The sequence below is a fragment of the Mauremys reevesii genome, linkage group 1, assembly GCF_016161935.1.
Source record: "Mauremys reevesii isolate NIE-2019 linkage group 1, ASM1616193v1, whole genome shotgun sequence".
Lineage (NCBI taxonomy): Eukaryota > Metazoa > Chordata > Testudines > Geoemydidae > Mauremys > Mauremys reevesii.
The window spans coordinates 232348319-232367011 of NC_052623.1; the positions used below are offsets into that span (position 1 = coordinate 232348319).

General features: G+C 43.1%; 1 protein-coding gene across 2 annotated transcripts; it reads left to right on the forward strand.

The window, feature by feature from the left end:
* The first annotated feature begins 579 nt into the window (after window positions 1–579).
* LOC120406125 (cyclin-dependent kinase inhibitor 1-like) lies at window positions 580–18278 on the forward strand. Of its 2 annotated transcripts, none has more exons than XM_039540467.1 (3): window positions 580–883; window positions 7071–7513; window positions 13248–18278. In XM_039540467.1, coding segments are annotated over exons 1-3 (513 nt in total). In that variant the 5' UTR covers window positions 580–881; the 3' UTR covers window positions 13316–18278. The 2 variants fall into 2 exon arrangements, with proteins under 2 accessions (XP_039396401.1, XP_039396392.1); XM_039540458.1 differs by lacking the exon at window positions 580–883 and adding an exon at window positions 1960–2124.
* The last annotated feature ends 415 nt before the right edge of the window (window positions 18279–18693 follow it).

Below are 18693 nucleotides of genomic sequence, written 5' to 3' on the forward strand. Positions count from 1 at the left end.
TGTGAATTTCAAAGCTCTTTGAATACTGTCACTTTCCCTTGCTCCTCTGCAGACTCTGTTGTTTGTATGAATCTTTCATAAGCAATCAGTGAGAAAAAAAAACATTTAAAAAAAACAAGGAAAATGTGATTGTGATGCCCCCCCCTCCCCCTTCTTCTACCTAAGCAAAGAGGGTGAGCGGCAGGATTGGTGGCTGAAACAATTTATTTAATTGTAATTGACTCGATTTCAACTTGATGGTGTTTCGCAAAAGGTAGTTGGCATCAAAAACAACCCAGCGAAAAACTGTCCCATCCTGAGTCACTCTCTGGGATTATTTTTTTCTCCACCTCCTGGACTGATGTTCCGCTTCCTCCTCCTCTTTTCCCTCCGCAGCAGTGTCCTCGCTGACTGCAAGTGTTTGGCTTAGGTTTGGCCTATTTGGCAACCACCAGCTCTTGGGGGAAGCAGTCACGTTGCAGAGCCACGTGCCAGTGCAGCGAGCGACTGGAAAGCAGCCCGGAATGTGAAAGTTAATCAGCCGAAGAGCAACAGCTTTACAAACTGCACATGAGGCAGGGAGGGCGGGGGGAGGTGGAGGGGAGAAACACTATGAAGAAGCGAGCAGCAGTACACGACGGAATCTGTCCATTCTGCAGCCATCGGCACACAGCAGCAGGATAAATCTCCTCTCAGTCATTCCCTGTTGCTGGGGAGCCTTTGATAGGTGGTGAGGGAGGGGGAACCAAACGTCTGGATGTCAGCAAGACTCTTCTGAGAAGTCTGGAAGTGACAAGTGCCATCATTCTCCACATCGGGGCAGCTGCGCCCCAGATCCGTGCGGGGAAAGCGAGCAATCCCTTGTGGGAGAGACAAACGTGACAAGCAGCGAGAGCCCCTACATGTGAGTGATCGTCTCTTTGAAATTGACTAACGCAAAAGGTTTATAGAAGTTAATAACCAGAGAACTGCTGTTACCGTGCGTATAGCCCCAGGGTTCCCTTGTTGAGCAGATTAATAATTTCTGCTGCTAATAATAATTATTCCCCATACAGCACTGACTGCATCCTCTGATTATTTCAGTCTCAGCCTGAGTCCAAATTCCAATTCCCAGGACTGGGGAAAGGACCCTGCTTAACTAAACTTGGGAGACGCACATACAGACCCTAGTGTCACTTGTTGAATGACACTTGGAGCATCTGGTTCCTGTTCATGATTGACCTGATTTTCTCTCCGCTCTATCTTACGCTGTTTAAAGCCTTTCCGGCGTGCGTGTGTGTGCTGGTGGCGGGGACTATGAAGGGATGGGCGGTCTGTTACACTGCCTGGGGCTGGAGATGTCGCTGGAGTGAAGTCTAAGGCAACCATAGGGCCTGGATGGAGGAGGAGGCGGAGGGAAATGGACGCTCAAATCTGGCCTCACGTGGAAAATTTGAATCTTCCCAGGGGAAAATCCTACCCTCTTTTCAGTTTTTGCCCCTTAAGGAAACACAAACACACCTGAATCAAAACCCCAAACTAACCCCTCGTCAGCAGGCAGTCCTCTCCCGGGTCCGACCCTTCCGCCCCGCTGTGGGAGCAGTAAAGTGGGGTGAATAAGTGTGTAACCGCGCTGCCCAGAACGAGATTGGACGGATTGCTTTGCAGCTAGACTTAATGCGGAACCACGTGCTGATCGCTCGTGTGAGGTGTCACTCCAGAGGATCGCCACGGACTAGAGTGGAATTCCCTCGTGGAATGACCCTGGAGTAACTGAGATCAGGATCTGTCCCCCTAATTAATTGATTATTATTATTCCCTCCTGCCACCGGTCCCGTTCCCTCCCGCCCTCCTTTGCTACTAGGAGTGTCTTTCCCGTGTAAATATGCGTTACCTCTTAATGTGCCCAGGCTGATTGATGTTTGCGGGGGGTAACTGAAGTCTAACGGAAAGAATCAAAGTACATTTGCGATTTGTTTACAAATCGGGCGCGCCCGATGATGTTCTAGGCTTGATGTCCTGGGAATATCCCCCCACACCCCTGCAGCCTCCCGGGCAAAAGTGGCGCGTTTCGACACGGATCCCAGACTGTTTGAGAATCCCGCGTCAGAGCTTTCATTCAGGTGTTCGGGGCATTCCCAGCGAGCATGCAGCGAAGCAAACACGGTTGGTTTGCTTTTTAGTGGGGGAGAAGCAACCTCGGGGTTTATTGTTCCGATTGTGGTTATAATTTAGTAAGTGTTTTATTTGTTTTGGGGCGGGCGGGGCTGGGTTTTTTTTCTGCTGTGTTGTTGTTGTTTTTCTTTTACAATTACTTCACAAAATGTAGAAATGTAGCACCGACAGTAATCGTAGCAGTGGTAGCGACTGTAACTAGTTACAGTCGCATTGTATCTTCCCCGGTAGCATTTGGTGGGGAATTGGTTTTATTTTTCACTCCGAATCGCAGGTGTATCGAAGGGTCTGGCGAAATACCAGTACACCCAAGGCGCTCCTATTCCCCAGTGCTAACTCGTGGGGGGGGCGGGAGTCTTTGCAAAGTTGCTGACCAGACTCCTTATCATTTATATTTGTCCTTATCATTTGTCTTCTCCTTAATCGCCCCATGTAAAGTCTGTAGGTAGGAGAGAAAGATATGGCTTGTTAGCTTAACAAAGGCAGGAAAGTTAATTGCCTTTTTTACTTCCCAGAGCAAATATAGAATATATTTGTGTGCAATCAGGTGCGTATTTGTACTTGTCTGTGTGCAAGGAGTCAAAAGTCCAACAGGATATTACATTTGGTTCCCTCTAGCTATGGACTTTCCCCTGGGTGGGCAGGTGAGCTGGAAGAGGGTGCTACAAAAATCCAGATCCATCCCTATGATTCTCTTCCTTCTAAGGGGGCTGACTAGTAGCAAGGATGTAGGTTACATTTCCCGTAAAGTCTGCCTAAGATTTCCCATAGATTTCCCTTACATTCTGCAGCCACACAGGGTCGTATCAAGTGCTCCTCCCTGAGAAAGTGTAGGCAAGGAACAGGGACAGTGTCTCATTCCTTTGACACAAAAGTAAAGGGTCCCCGGGGGCCGCAGCTCAAGGGGTGCTGGGGGAACCTGATGCCTCTGTTGATGGGAACCATGTGAACAGCAGAGCGATTGCAACTGGAAACGCTTGCCCAGAATACATGACTCGTTCATTCCCCAGCACTGGCGGCTGTGGGAGATCCGTTCAGCTGTTCTTGGAGAAGTCAGCCGTTCCCTTACCTAGTGTCTGAGGATATGGAAAATAACTCACACCCAGCCCTCTCCCTGCTGTCCTGAATCTGTGCAAGGGGTGAGCCATTCAAGGACGGACTGTGGTGCACGTGCCTTTGCTGAGGAGGCATGGCAGGCACTAGGCAAAAACTAGGGAGAAAGGAGAAGAGGTCAGAGTAATTTGAAATTAGTGAAGGTGGTTATGCCTTTGTATTCCTCCGGAAAAGGTAAAAAGAGGCAGCCACCCACTGTAATAATAATGATTTACGTAGCTTTTATAGAGCACTTTTCATCATCCGTTCTCAAAGGCTTTTTCAAAAGAGGTTAGTATATTTATCCCATTTTACAGATGGGGAAACTGAGACACAGCAAAGTCAGAACTAGAACCCAAGACTCTTGAGGTCCAATTCAGTGTTCTGTGCAGTAGACCACATTACCTAATAGGCATGTTGCGTATCTGAAAAAATTGGACTTTCCAACTAGAATTTTAAATGAAACACACACACACCATTATTATACTGAGGGAACAGTTCTCTGTAACGATGAGAATTTAATATTCCATCCAAACTTTTTTCCCCCAAAAATTTATTTCAGTGTTTTGACTATTGATAAGAGCTGGTTGAACTATTTTGAAATTCAAAATTTTGACAAAATGTTCCATCAAAATTTCGAGGCAAAAAGAAGAATGTTAATGGAAATATGAATTAAATGTTGACCCATTCTAGTTGATATATAACCAGAGGGAAGTTACAAATGGCCACCACTAATGCAGAGCCTTGTTCTTCAACACTTACTTATTCAGGCTGACATCAACGGAGCTACTTGTGTGAGTAAAGACAATGCGTGAATGAGGGTAGATTCATAGATTTTTAAGATCAGAAGGGACCACTGTGTTTATCTAGTCCAACATTCAGTATAACACGGCAATTGGACTTCCCCGCATTAATTCCTGGCTGAACTTGAACATAACTTTTAGACAAACATCCACACTTGATTGAAAAACTTCCAGTGATGAGAGGACAGGTCCACCGGTTGTTACTGCAACTCACAAAAATCAGTGGTCACGAGAGACTGAAGCGTACTGACCACAAAGATCAAGGTGCTAAATATGTTGTATGTAAAAGGTATCTCAGATTTATTTTGTTTTTGCAGGTTTGTAACACACAGAGTTTTACATGCAGAATTAACATGTGGAACTCATTGCCACAACGCACCTCTCACATCCAAGGCTTAGCAGATTTCTAGAGAAACATTAGGGGTGAAATCCTAGTTCTATTCAAATCAATGATAAAGTTCCCATTGACTTCAATAGGGCCAGGATTCCACTCTAGATATTTATATGAACAATGAAAACATCTACAGCAATCAAAAATGCCACAAGTTTGGCAAAGGTATGACCCCTCTTGATTCAAGGTATGAATGAAGGCAGTAGGAAGAAACTTTCCCTAGGGAAAGGTTGTTCTAGAATTACCCACTTCTTCTGAAGCAGCTGGTGTCGGCTGCTCTGGGTAAGACTACACAGCCCACAGCAGCAAGTCTCAGAGCCTGGGTCTGCAGGCGCAGGCTCCCAAGGCTCGTGCTGTGGCACTCCCAGGGTCTGTCTACACTGCAGCCGCTCCAATTACAATCTTGTCCGAGATCCTAAGTATGCATTCAGGCACTTAGACCCTCTTGTCGCCCATACCACCATGGCTACACTGTTATTTTTAGCATGCTAGCTCCATCAAAGCTAGCACACGTACATCTACCCGACCTGAAATTACAGCTCAGAGATAGGATATTGGGCTGACTAGACCGCTACTCCCATGTGGTAGAGCTACTCCTTTGTTCCTATAATCATAGACATGGGCGAGACAGAGTCTTCTCTAATTAATGTTATTTAAGAGATTCAAAAATGCTATTACCAAAGGTCAAAAATGTTTGAGAAATGCCATATTTTGTCTTTGCGAAATATAGCACAAAGCCAATTTACAGTTCAGATGAGAAAAGTTTCTAATGCAAAAGATTATTTCCTGCAGTGCACTCACTACCTGTCTTTTCCTAATGTTGATAGATCACCTTTGAGTAAACTTAGTTTAAACGGCTGGAAGTTTGGCACCAGACAGAAAAGGGACAGAGCAGCAGTGTGATGATTATTAGCTATAGTGACAACCAGCACTGCTAGGGAAAGTGAAATTGCCTTTTGAGATTTTGGACACCACCCAGAGGTTTATTTTTGTTGCTGTATTTGCAGCTGCTTCTGAGGGCTCAGTGATAGCTCACAAAAGAAAAAATAAATGAAAACCATAATTTTTAGAGACAATAATATTTTGTTTCTATACTAGATATTTTCACATACAGAGGCACCAGGGGCTAGTAGTGGACTGAGGAGGTGGGAGTCTGGAACTATTTTGTCCTCTGGCTCTGCACTGATTGTGTGCCCAGCTTTGGACAAATCACTTACCCTCTCTGTGTCCTACTCTGTATATCCTCCAGATTTCAGAGCGGCAGCAGCCAGATCCACTCCGTGGCTGGACGCTAAGGCATCCCTAAGGCCGCATTAGCCTCTGTGCTGCCTCTGCCTCCATCTCCATGGCAGAACAATGATCCATGTAGAGAAAAAAATTGGATATCTTTCTAAAAGGTACGCTCTAGGCTTAACCAGAAGTTATGGATTTGATACAGGAATTACTGGGTGAGGTTCTATGCCCTGTGTAATGCAAGAGGTCAGAGTAGATGACCATAATGCAGGGGATGCATGCCCCTGAGCAGCTTCCACAAATCATATCCCTCGTCTCCTGCACAGTAGGAACTGCTGTGTGGCGAGCCCTCCGCACTCACCAACACTGAGATAGGATTTGCCCTTAGAGAGACAAAGACGGTGTTTTGCTTTTATTTTTATCTGTAGATGGAAAACAGCCTTTCCCTCTCCCCACTTTATTCTAGAAGGGAGAACAAAAAATTTCAGGAAAAGGGTTATATTTTTGAGTTTCTTTCAGCTAACAGTTTGGCTAACGCAAAGAGTGAATCAGAACAGTATCCCCGTTAAAATGAAATCACTGGCTTTGTCACTTCTCCCCATCCTAAGCTTTCTTTTTTTTATCCCCTCTACTTATATTGGGATGTTTTTATCCCATCCTCTCCAGCGTGTCTTCTGTTCTCCCTCTGTATTGTTGTCCACTCTGTTGTTATGTATTATTATTACTATTACCTAGCAGCCCCAGTCATGGGCCAGGATCCCATGGTGTTAGGTGTACAAACACAGAACAAAAAGACAGTCCCTGCCCCCAGAAGCTTGGGGTCAACTTTCCATTGTTCCTCAGGGACATAGTGTTTACTGCTAGTAAAGCTGTGCTTTTACCTCAGAGTAAGTAACACACTTGAACTATACTGAGGTAGAAACACAGTGAAGACAAGATACTTTAGTTTTACCATGCAGTAAACTGGTGAGGTCAACCCCAGGGAGGTGTATAGGGCCGACCTTGGTGAGTTTAAAACTAAAGCGCCTGGTTTTCACCGTCTTTACCTCAGGATAGCTCACAGTTGTTAGTTACCCTCAAGTAAAAAATGCAGCTTTTTTAGCAGTGAAGACAAAGCCTCAGTCTCCATGATGAACAAGCCAACCCCCTCACTAGTTCTACATGAAGCCCCCCACAAAAAAGAGAGGGAGAAACCCTCCTCCCCTTCCACAGCAAATACAACATTGGCTGAGGCTCCAGTCAACATAGTCCACTGAAGTCAATGAGAGTTTTCCATGAAGACTGGAGATTGGCAGAAGTTTCCCCAAACAGTTTCCCAACATTTCCTGTAAGAGGATCAGAAACACCCTAACACTTGCTACATCCCCCATACAGCATATGATGCCTGATGTGTCTGATGATTTTTCTATCTCTGGCAGGGAATCGTTGCTCTGTACGCTCGTTGGTGAGCGGCGGGTTGGAGAGCAAATGGAGTGGAGACCATTGAAGGCAAACCGTGTACGAAGGAACCTCTTCGGCCCTGTGGACCATGAGCAGCTGCAGCAGGACTTCCAGCACATGCTGCGCAGCAGCATGGAGGGAGCCCAGCAGAAGTGGAACTTTGACTTCTTACGAGACATGCCAGCTGAGGGGCTCCTGCAGTGGGAAGAACTACAGAGCCACGATGTCCCGGCCTTTTACCACAGTTGTGTGGTGAGTGAGGCTCGCAAGCCTTTGAAGCCCTTGAACCAGGGTATAGTCAAGGAGGTCAAGACTCACCACTTTGCCACAGTGACACTGACTGAGAACCCCAAAGTTGCCAAGAAAATGTCAGGCAAGAAGAGCCAAGCAGGGAAGAAACGAAGACAGACATCCTTGACAGGTGTGTGAGATTTGTACTCTATGCTGTTCAGTGGGTCAGAACTAGCTCTGAGAGCTTCACAGGAATTTAATCCTGATAGGCCTGTAACTAGCCTTGTCTTATACAAAAAACACTTCAAATAAATCACATGGCATTCCTGGTGCAGACAGATTAAGGGATCTTATCATGTGCAGTTTACATATGAGACAATTAGGCTGATTTTCAAAAGGGCTGTGCACCTGCAGCTCCCACGGGCATCTGTGGGATTTGTGAATGCTCAGAAGTCTGAAAATCAAGCCAAATAAGGGTATGGTTGCTCTGTCAAACTTAGGCCTGGTCTACATTAAAAAATTAGATTGACCTAGCTACAGTGCTCAGGGCTGTGTAAACGTTTGCATCCTGAACGCCATAATTAGGTCGAGCTAAGCCCCGGAGTAAACATGGTCAGATCAATTGTTCCATCAACCGAACTACCATCTCTCAGAAAGGTGGATTAACTACACTGATGGAAAACCCCTCTTCTATCTGTGAAGGAAGCATCTACACTGTGGTGCTAGAATGGCACAGCAGACGTGGCCTTAGTATAGGTGGGAGAGACTAGGCAACTAGAGGGAGGGGGGCGATGAAGAATAGTTAATATGACTTGTCCAAGGGCAGCCTAGATCTCAAGTTGGATTGTCCAGCAAGACAGTATGACTTTCCCCAATTCTTTTCACAGAGCTGCATAGTTAGCCATGTGTGCTCTTCCCAAAGTGTTGTCTGAGACACAGTGGGCCAAGCAGAACCAGGGGAGGAGGAACAGGAACCAGAGAAGGTTGCCAGTTTTCATGCTAACTTCAGTTTGGATAGGATACTGAGTGAATGCATCCAGGAATTGTAAGAGCGGGCCAGTCTTAAACCAGGCAGGAAGGCAGAAAGGGCCAGCTTTTGAAGTGCTCAGCACCCGTAACTAGACACAGATTTTCAAAGGAGCTCAGATCACATTTAGGGTATATTTCTACACTGGGATCAAGCTAGACTCCTAAATAGCAATGAGGACGTTTTTGCATGGCAGTGGCTTGGGTTATCCACCCAAGTGCAAGACCACTCAACTCTCTGTGTCTGAGCTTGGGCAGCTAACCCAAGCCACCAGCCATGCCACAACGTCAACACTACTATTTTCAGCATGTTAGCTTGAGCAGATCTAGTGCAAATCTCTCTGCCTGCGCTGAGAATCGCACCTCCCAGCCGCAGTGTAGTCATAGCCTTTGGCACCGACACCAGGGCAAAATTTTCAAAAGTACTCAGCACCCAGCCACTTCTAGTGTGACACTTATCGCCAGGTTGTTAAAAAGTGCTCAGCACCCAGCATGCTACGCAGCATGCTGAAAATCTCGCCACTTATGTTTATAGATAAATGGCAGCTGAGCTCTTTTAAAAATCTGCCCTAATTGTGAGTGCTGAGCAATTTTGAATATCTTATCCTGATTATATTTCATTTATCCACACAGGGATTTTGGTTGTCCTGGACTCCTGAACAACAGGATTCTTTCTAGCCTATATGGAGAGGGGGAGCCTAATGAGAAGTACCAGCCTGAAATTGTCAAAAAGGATAATTAAACTAAGACATTAGGAAACTTCTTTTGAATAGTGATGCAGATCAGACAACAGACTAATTTGCCAGGAGAGGCTATGGCATAAGCGGGGTGCAAGCAAACAATATGTGTTTTAATACAGCCAAATGTAAATGTGTATGTCTAGGAACAAAGAATATAGGCCATATTTACAGGGTGGGGAACTGTATCCTGGGAAACAGCGACTCTGAAAAAGATTTAGGGTCATGGTAAATATTTAGCTGAACATGACAGCAGGGCTAATGTGATGCTTGGATCCATAAACAGAGGAATCTCGAGTAGCAATACAGAGCTTATTTTACCTCTCTATTTGGCACTGGTGTGACCGTTGCTGGAATACTGCATCCAGTTGTGTCCACAATTCAAAAAGGATGTTGATAAATTGAAGAGGGTTCAGAGAACAGCCACAAGGTTGATTAAAGTATTAGAAAACATGCCTTGTAGTGATAGACTCGAGGAACAAAACCTATTTAGCTTAACAAAGAGAAGGTTAAGGGATGACTTGATTACAGTCTAAAAGTACCTACTTGGGGAACAAATTCTGATAATGGGATCTTCAATCTAGCACAGACAAATCTAACATGATACAATAGCTGGATGTTGAAGCTACGCAAATTCGGATTGGAAATAAGGTGTACATTTTTTGACAGTGAGATTAATTAACCATTGGAACTACTTACCAAGGGCTGTGGTGTAGTCTCCATCATTTGCAATTTTTAAATCAAGGTTGGACGTTTTTTCTAAAAAAAATATGCTCTATGGATTATTTGGGGGAAGTTCAATAGTCAGATTAGATGATTACAGTGGTCCCTTCTGGCCTTGGAATCTATGAGTCACCATCATTAGAGAGGTTCAAGAATGGACTATATCTTAGTGATGAGAGGACAATCCTACACTAGAGCACAGGACAGAGATACTTAATGCACTTTTCACCTCCAAAACACTTTGCAGGCATTAACTAATTAACAGTATAATATAACTGTAGGAGTACACGGGCATGATTCAGGCTTCAGTGTGTTGGAGGGTATCACCATTCAGTTGCAAATCTCTGTCTAGCAGTGTAAGAGCAAATTATGCAAATATTTCCAAGGGATATTTTCTTCCATTCTGTTTGCCCTGGTAAACAAACATTTCAACAGGGGATGTGGAAACCAAAACAGCAAGTTGCACAGCTTAACACTTTCCCATATTTGTTTTTACAAGGGAAAACTTGTTGTTTAGAAATTGGTCCCCCAAGAATTCTGGATGCAATGAAACTGATCTATCAGTATATTCTGCCTATTTTGGTGGGGCTTTGAGCTTGTTCCATTTCTCTCTCTCTCTCTCTTTCTCTCATAAACACCCATTTATCCTCCATATCACCGCCTCCACAGTACATCAAAATCTCCCATCAAGATCTGAAGATCTGTACTCTGCTCCCTCTGGAACAAGACGCAACTAATCAGTATGACAGCTGGATTAGTCATCTAGAGTGATGCCTACCCCCAGGGGCCAAAACCACTCTCTGTGCCACACTCCCAACCTCTGTAATCCCAGAGAGCATGTACTAAACTTTAGACGGGTTTTGAACACAGGTATCTGCTATCTCATTTAGTCAAGCAGAACTCAGTAATGCTTTGCATTAAGGTCCTGCAATGGTGCATTTAATTTATGCTATAAAAGACAGCAGTGGTCTGGTTAAATAAATATCAAAGTCTTCAAAACCAACATGGGTTCTGTGGACACCGGACCCACCAGAATGGGAGGAGCTGAAGCTTTCTCACTGTATCTGACTCCTTGGGCAGGGAGAGTTAATTAACCAGTAAAAATGCAGTTTTGCCATATTCCCAGCTCCTTTGACACATGCATACCATCAGATCCAGCCTCTGTTCTGATTCCATGAGAGGGCTTCACAGCTGCAGATTTACAATACAGCTAGGCTTTATTCTGGCCTTTTCCAGGAACTGAAGTGAGCTGTCTTTTTTGTAAGCCGGATTTCAAGATGCATCAGCGGCCAGAGCTAGAGAAGGAGCCAAGGGAAGGAAAGACATTTTCCATGCAGCATCAGCCTCCCACTTTCACATGCCAGCTCTCATCCTTTTGTTTTCAGAGCACTGTGGACTTGACTTTGGTCATGCCTACACTACGGGTGCTACAGCAGCACTGCAGTTATGCCACAGGAATGCCATAGTGTAGATGCTTTCTACAGGGATGGAAAGGTTTAAGCCACCTCCCTTGAGTGGCAGTAGCTAGGTTGATGGAAGAACTTTTCTGCTGACTCAGCTGTGTCTACACATGGAGTGAGGTTAGGTCCATCTACTGGATTACTGGTTTCAAGATACTGGGTAAAATTTTCAAAAGTGACTGGTCTACACTACAAAGTTAGGTTGAGCTAGCTACATCACTCAGGGGTGTGAAAATTAATCCCCCGAAAGATGAATTTAAGCCGACCTAAGCCCCGGTGTCATCACCACAAGGTTAATGAAGAGTTCTTCCATCGACCTAGCTACCGCCTCCCAAGGAGGTGAATTTATTACAGCAATGGAAGAACCCCTTCACTACAGCAGTGCAACTGTGCCACTGTAGCATTTCTAGTATAGACATACCCTTAGGCACTTAGAGCCCAGATCTTCAAAGGCATTAGGTCCCTAACTTCCACTGAAATCAATGTAAGTTGGGCACTTAAATTCATTTGAGGATCTGGTCCTAAGAAGCCTTAGTCCCACTGACTTCCATCAAGACTTTGGCTCCTACATGCACAAGTCCCTTTTGAAAATGGAACTTGGGCTCCTAAATTACTTAGATGCCTTTGAAATTTTTACCCTTGCTAAAATCCACCATTGATGAAAGTGAGGATAACGCCAATGAAGTCACTTATGAATTTGACCCACCAAGTATAATCTACAATATATCTCTCCTCCCTAGTACAAACTGGAGGACAGTATATATATAAAGTCTCATGACTAGAAGAATTAACAGTTGTGAGGATTATACTTTATGAGAGCTCAGATATCCCACTTATTATTGTTACTCCTCTCCCTTTACTCCCCACCAAGAACTTCATGTGACATTTGCAGGCCTTTTTTCCCTCATAAATTAGCTGCTCAGACTCCCAACAATATGTGGTATTAATTTGGGTCACCACTATACATATTATCCTCATCATATATCAACCAACAGAACTTAATGGAATTGGATGCAGGATTGTCTTTGCAGAACTTGGCTGTGAAAACCTATAGAATTCCAGGGAGTGTCCTCTGCCAGTAGCATTCTCTGTAGAAATGAATACAATCGTAAGCTGCTAGGACTCCATGAATATTTGCTGCATACATTGCCATTTTGGTTATGTGAGAAAGTGAAGTTAAAACATCATGAGGGCCAGATCCTCAGCTGGTGTAAATTGGAATAGCTCTATTAAAGCCAATGGAGCCAGTTTACACCAGCTGAGGATGCGGATCCCTACCTGTAAATGTGAGTAAACTTTCAATTTAATTTCAGCTAAATTTGTCCTGTTAACTACCTGAAAAATGTCTTTGTTTCTGTGTTAGAAAAAAAATCACTGCTTAGTGTTTCCACAAATTATGGAAAGCAGGTCATGGTTCTGTTGTTAGGTTGAGTTTTGCACTTGAAGCAGGAATTAAATCACTTTGCTATGGATGAAGAATACAGAGTATTTTCCCCATAATTACAGCCCTTACTCTCTGAGTACAGAATGAATAATAATTCGGTGTTATTGCAAGGTTATATGCAGTCTTCCTAGAGTTCTTATTTGATGTAATAAGTAGAATGTTATTAGTAAAGTTCAGCATAATTATAATTCTTCTGATGTTATTCTAAACTGCAGATCTTTTTTAAGGTGGCAAAAGAGCACTGAAAAACAACTATTTCTGACCAGAAAACACTACTGTACTGGATCTAAAAGTCAGAGAGTAAAATGTCACATTGCTCAGCTTATATAAGAGAGTCCAAAGTCGTTTGATCTATGCTGAATAAAAGCCAGCACATTTCCTTTGTTTGTTTGGTATTACACAGCTTTATATGGAACATACTAAAGGTATTAGTTTTGTTCCCTCGTGGGCCTTAGAGAAGCCTACCTGACATTTCTTTAAAACATCATTCACCACTTCAGCAGTTTCTAATTCTGTTTGTTTGCTATTCTACAGATTACTACTCAGCTAAGAAGCAAGTCAAAACTAACACTCAAGCTGCTGCAAAGAATTTGGCTTTCTGAAATGAAACACAGGATTGATCTGCACTAGAGATGTTATAAAGAGCTGCCAAGTTTATTTGACATTCAGAAATTGTGTGTGCAGGCTACAAATGCTTGAGGGCATCACATGGATTGATATATTCATGAAAGAACTGATGGAAAGTCTTATAAACACAACAAAACTCACATTGGAATGAGGTTAAACTGGAAGCCCCTTTGCTAAGGGTCACTGGCCTTAAAGGTGTTGGTAAGCAAATTTGGAAATGTTACGGGAATTGGCTAATAGCAGCAACTTAACCACGTGCGTTTAAAAGAATACTGCATATGAGAAAGCAGTGAACATAAGGTTAAACAGCTGTACAAATGTACTGCTATGTTTGAACAAGTCCAAATATGATCAAGACCATATGATGTTTCCGATTTTGTATATTTTACATCTTTAATGTACAGCTTGTTCCCTATTTCTAAGGGTGATGGCTTATCCAATCAATAAGCTTCACCAGCTAAACTCTACAGATCTGATTTTTTTTAAAAAGTTCCCAACCCAGCCTACGATTTTTAAGGTGCAAAATTGTGATGACACTTTTGTACCCACAACTATTTGTGGACATAAATGATGGTATTTATGTGGCAAATTCTCTGCTGCTGTAAATGGATACAGCTGTAGTTACTTCAGCGGAGTTTTGCCCATTTACATCGGCAGAGAATTTGGTCCTATGTGTCTGTCTGCTTGACTGTGTTCAAAAATCACAGTGTTAACATGTGACTGTTGTAAATGTATGTCTGCAAATTTGCACCCATGAAATCAGGGATCTTATGTTAAAATCATTCCCTATATCTGCTGGGGCAAATATAGCCTTCATTTTCACCTGTGCAACTCCACTAAGGCCAATGCGTGTGTGAAAATGAGAGCAATATTTGCCCTGTTGGCACAGTGTTTTGTAATGCAGGTTACTATGGAGACATTGGGCTAGATTCACAAAGCCTAAGTTCAGTGCCTAGGCTCCCTGTACAGTGAATGGAGGGAGATAGGTGCCTCAGAATTGGATTCACAAAAGCCAGCAGGCTAGGCAGCTCCTTGCCCATGCTAGCCATTGGGAGATGCCAAAATTAGAGGGGAGGGGGTGCTAAGCCCCACCCCTGTCAGTGAGATGGGTGTTGATGTCTGGGCTGCAGGGAGGTACCTCATTTGGCTTGTGATTCTCAGGTGCAATCCCTCTCTTGGGGTGATCTACACTGCTTTACCAAGATGTTGGGGGGTCAGGGGAAAACCACCCACATAACATTGAGCCCAGTGGTTTGGGCACTCAGAGGTGGTAGGTCCCAGTTCAAAACTCTTCCCCCCCATAAGTGAAGGTGGGACTAGAACTGGGGGTTCCCACATCCCAGGTATAAGCATCCTAACCACAGGGCTAAAACATTGGAGGGAGGGCCTCCTCTTTGCTCACCTCCAGCCATTTTGTGTATGCTCGTGTATAAGGGCCCAGTCCGTTAGGCAAGCTCTGAAGATGCTTACCAGATTATGCCCTGCAGGAAAGTTAGGCAGAGGAACTCCTGTCTTTCCTTGGTTCATGCATCACTCTGGGGTTAAGTATCTGGATGTCTGGCGTGGGGCTGCAGTGTGCATGCTCAGAGGAAGAGCCATAGGTGTCTAGGGAATATTTACTGCTAAAATGTAGGTGCGGAGTGAGTTTAGGCACCTACAGGATTTGGTGGCAGCTGGGACTGGGATGGTATTTGTGAATCCTATTGTTGCCTGATTCTGGGATTTAGGTACCTAAAGTGGCAGTTAAGCACCTAAATCCTTTTTTGAATTTAGCCCATTTTTTTTTTATTTTTATTTTTTAAGCCCCCATCATGGTGTTTCTATTACTATTTAGGATTTTTGTACAAGAAGAGAAAAGGTTTAATAGCACTAGCTCATCCATCCCTCTTGGCATTGCATGGATTATTATTTCTAGGCATTTTTGTACCACACACGCTTCCTTTCTATTTCCCTTCTCCACTCCACCCACCAATTTGGATAATTCGGTGTTATGGCTTTTGGCACCCAATGTGTAAAATGTAAAGAGAAACCTACAAAATATACATGCTACATTATTCTTGTTCATATGGACTTGAGTAAGCTTCTGTGTTTCACAAACGAGTTTGGAAAGACCGCTGTGATTTGGGCATTTTAGAAATTACACAATGATTGAGAACTGCTTTTTTGCGTAAAATCTAAATATACGAAGTCTTGTACACTAGATTTTGTCTGGGTATATACATATTTGTGTATGCTATACACATGGGATCCAGTTTATACATGTTCACACAGATATTACATGCAACACCAAGACAGGATAATTATTTTTCCATAGGAGCAGTGATGTTTAGATGTAAACAACAGTTCATTAAAGCTACCAAAATATACCCAATTTTAATGAGAAAAGGCAGTGAATCAAGCCTGTTCCTTTATGTGCTGAGCTACGGGCTCTCAGCATGTTGCAGGCATAAGTGCTGAAACTAGGAGTACAGGGGGCGCTGCTGCACCCCCTGGCTTGAAGTGGTTTCTACAATATACAGGGTTTACAGTTTGATTCAGTGGCTCTCAGCACCCCCACTATACAAATTGTTCCAGCACCCCTGGTTGCAGGGTCTATATTTTCAACTCCAGGCAAGTGAGAGAGTCAGGAGAAATTATTATCTTTTTAGTCTTTGACTTGGGAACCACGGAAACAAAGGGCCCAATCCTGCTCCTACTGAAATCAATGGGAGTTTTGCGCATTGGAATCAGGATGAGACTCCAAATGGAAAATATTGTGAGTTAACTCAGTGTGTGTGTTTGTGTGCTCAGCAATCCTGTTACAATAGAGATGGCATGCTGGGAAATAGTACGTTTTCTTACTTTTGGTGATGATTAAGACAAATCTATTTTTTTAAGTGTGTGATTTTCTGATTTGAAAAAAAAATTGCACAACCTTATGTTTTCTGTGTGTTTGTGTGTTTTTAAAATCAGACCAACGACACTGTGTACCTTCTTGTTTTATAGTGATGTGCTAAGCAGCCTTATTTTCTGATCAGTATGACAGGAGCTGCACAAAAAAAGCCTATACATCTGTCATGCGCAAGGTTACCATGATGTTGCCTTGTTTTCTTACAGGGGAAAAGGGATACCTCTTTTAGAGGAAAATTATGATAACTTGTCAGGGATTGAGCTTGTCAAGGTGTGAGGCTGCAGGTTAGAATTTAGCCCATCCAAATTTCTAACATCTCTGCCAGTTATGATTGTGAATATTAGCTCAGAATGTTACAGTTAATAAAAAAAATCGGCTGGCAAGATGCAGGGATATCTTGTGTCTTGATGTCTATATATATTTTTAAAGTTTCTTAATTACACAATATTGTAAATGAGGGTACAGTGTACAGAAAGAAAAAGTTTTATTTTCTTACTGCTCCACTCCATGGTGGGTGCAGTTAGGATGTCCTGATACTAAGTAATATAGGACCAGATGCTCAGCTAGTGTGAATTCTTGTAGATCACTGAACTGTGATGGAGTTTATACCAGCTGAGGACCTGGCCAGAGGTATTTTGCACTAGTGCCTTGTGTTACTACAGACCAGAAGTTGATGACAAGCATCTAATCAACTGCATACATAAGCTGCCTCCTCTCTCTGTACACAAATTCATATGGGTACTGCAATAGCAGCCCTACAGCTATTAGCCCTGCTGCTGAGAATGACAACAGGCCTCTGATTGGTTGCTGAGGTTTGTCATGTATGGAATAGAGAACAAACCATTTGAAATCTTCTTTTATTCAATTGTTAACATTCTGATGGAGAGGTATTTTAACAAGGAAACATGGAGTCAACATCTTTTTTTCCCCTTTTATCTTGTAAATTGCACTTTCCTGTCAAACACAATTTAGAATTTTCTTTACAGAGACATTTCAGTAGTAATACCTAATAATAATAGCTAGCAGCAAAAAATAAAATAATTAAATGGGCCCAAAACATTCCCAATCTTTAAATGTATGGGAAAGGAGGCAGACCCACTTGAAGTTAAGCAGTATACTGTAGCTTTAGTATATGTTTAGTTCCATTTAAGTATACAGTGTTCTGAGTGAACTAAATATAATACAGTAATGAAGCTGTTTGAGGCATATTTGCTGACCATTGACTTTGATTGGCTGCCTGGGTGTATGACACAGACCAACAATCAAATCCCCAAGTAGCACTTTTTCATAAGGAGACGCAAGGTGCTGTGTTCTGGACCTGACATAAATTGGGCATTAAAGAGGTGGTAGCAGCACTGTTTCAAGCTATCTTAAATGTACTTCTGATTACACAGCAGAGGGGGAACTGCATCAGGAATCCATGATATTTAATTGTTTTAACCTCCACCTGTTAATAAATAGACAGCTAATCCCTCTGAGCTCCCTCTCTCAGGTATAGATCATTTCATTCAAGTCCTTTGGCAGCAATTGAGGAAATGGGGCCACATCAGCAAGATAGCCAGGAAAAGTGACACTAGATGCTTTCCGTTATTTTCAGGATAGAACAAATAGAGCTTTCTTCTACAACTTCTCTGCAAATATCATAGGGACCCTTCAGGAGGTCAGTATTGTTTTTCTGGAGAACCTATGGATGAGTTACAGTAGACACCTATACTCTACCATTAGCTTTTGGATCTTTATTAATGGGTGGGTGGAGGGACTTATTTATTCCAAAGCTTGTGAACTGCTGTGAGAAAAGTGGATTTTCTCCATTTAAATGGCAAATCTAATGGGTCAGCAAAGTTCATTCTGAAATTCAGAGGGTTTAAGTTATACAAGGTACTTTCTTTCAGGTATTAATTTTGCTTTGCTTGGAATGTTGTAAAACTGTAGGTTCAATGGATTTCAATGTAAGAGTGTTGATGTGTGAAGTGTTTGGTTGTCAACTGTGGATATTTGCAATATCTTAAATAAAAACTGGTTCATTTCTTGTGTTTTTTTACAGCAAACGAGACTGAGTTGTCCTCTTTTCAGGCACTTTTTTTTTGTTTCTTCATGACTCTGATTTGGATTCCATCCACTTTCCCCCCAATACCGTTCTGCTTTCACAATGCATCACTGACACGAACAAAATATCGGCACGGCATTTGGGGTCATTTAAACTCAGCTAATCTAGAATACAGAAAAATGGACTTTGTCTCTCCAGTGGGTCTTTCCATATTTTCCCACTGAAACATCACAAACATAGGTGCCGAGTGGCTATTGCTAGAAGGGGGTTTAGTCCCTCTGCCCTCAATCTGTCTCTGTCTTGCCACCCCACCACTGCGTGTAAGCCCAGCTTGGCCAGTAACGGCCCATGTCCAGCAGGATCAGGCTGGACTCATAGAGTAAGGGCCCCACCTGTGCATGGGCATGTGCATCACA

Bases quoted from the DNA above. Each gene is read 5' to 3' on its own strand.
- LOC120406125 (XM_039540458.1), top strand. From the start codon at position 1,973: ATGTCCTGGGAATATCCCCCCACACCCCTGCAGCCTCCCGGGCAAAAG. The intron at 2,125-7,070 runs GTTGGTTTGCTT...TATCTCTGGCAG, and splicing joins CATGCAGCGAAGCAAACACG to GGAATCGTTGCTCTGTACGC. The intron at 7,514-13,247 runs GTGTGTGAGATT...GCTATTCTACAG, and splicing joins AAGACAGACATCCTTGACAG to ATTACTACTCAGCTAAGAAG.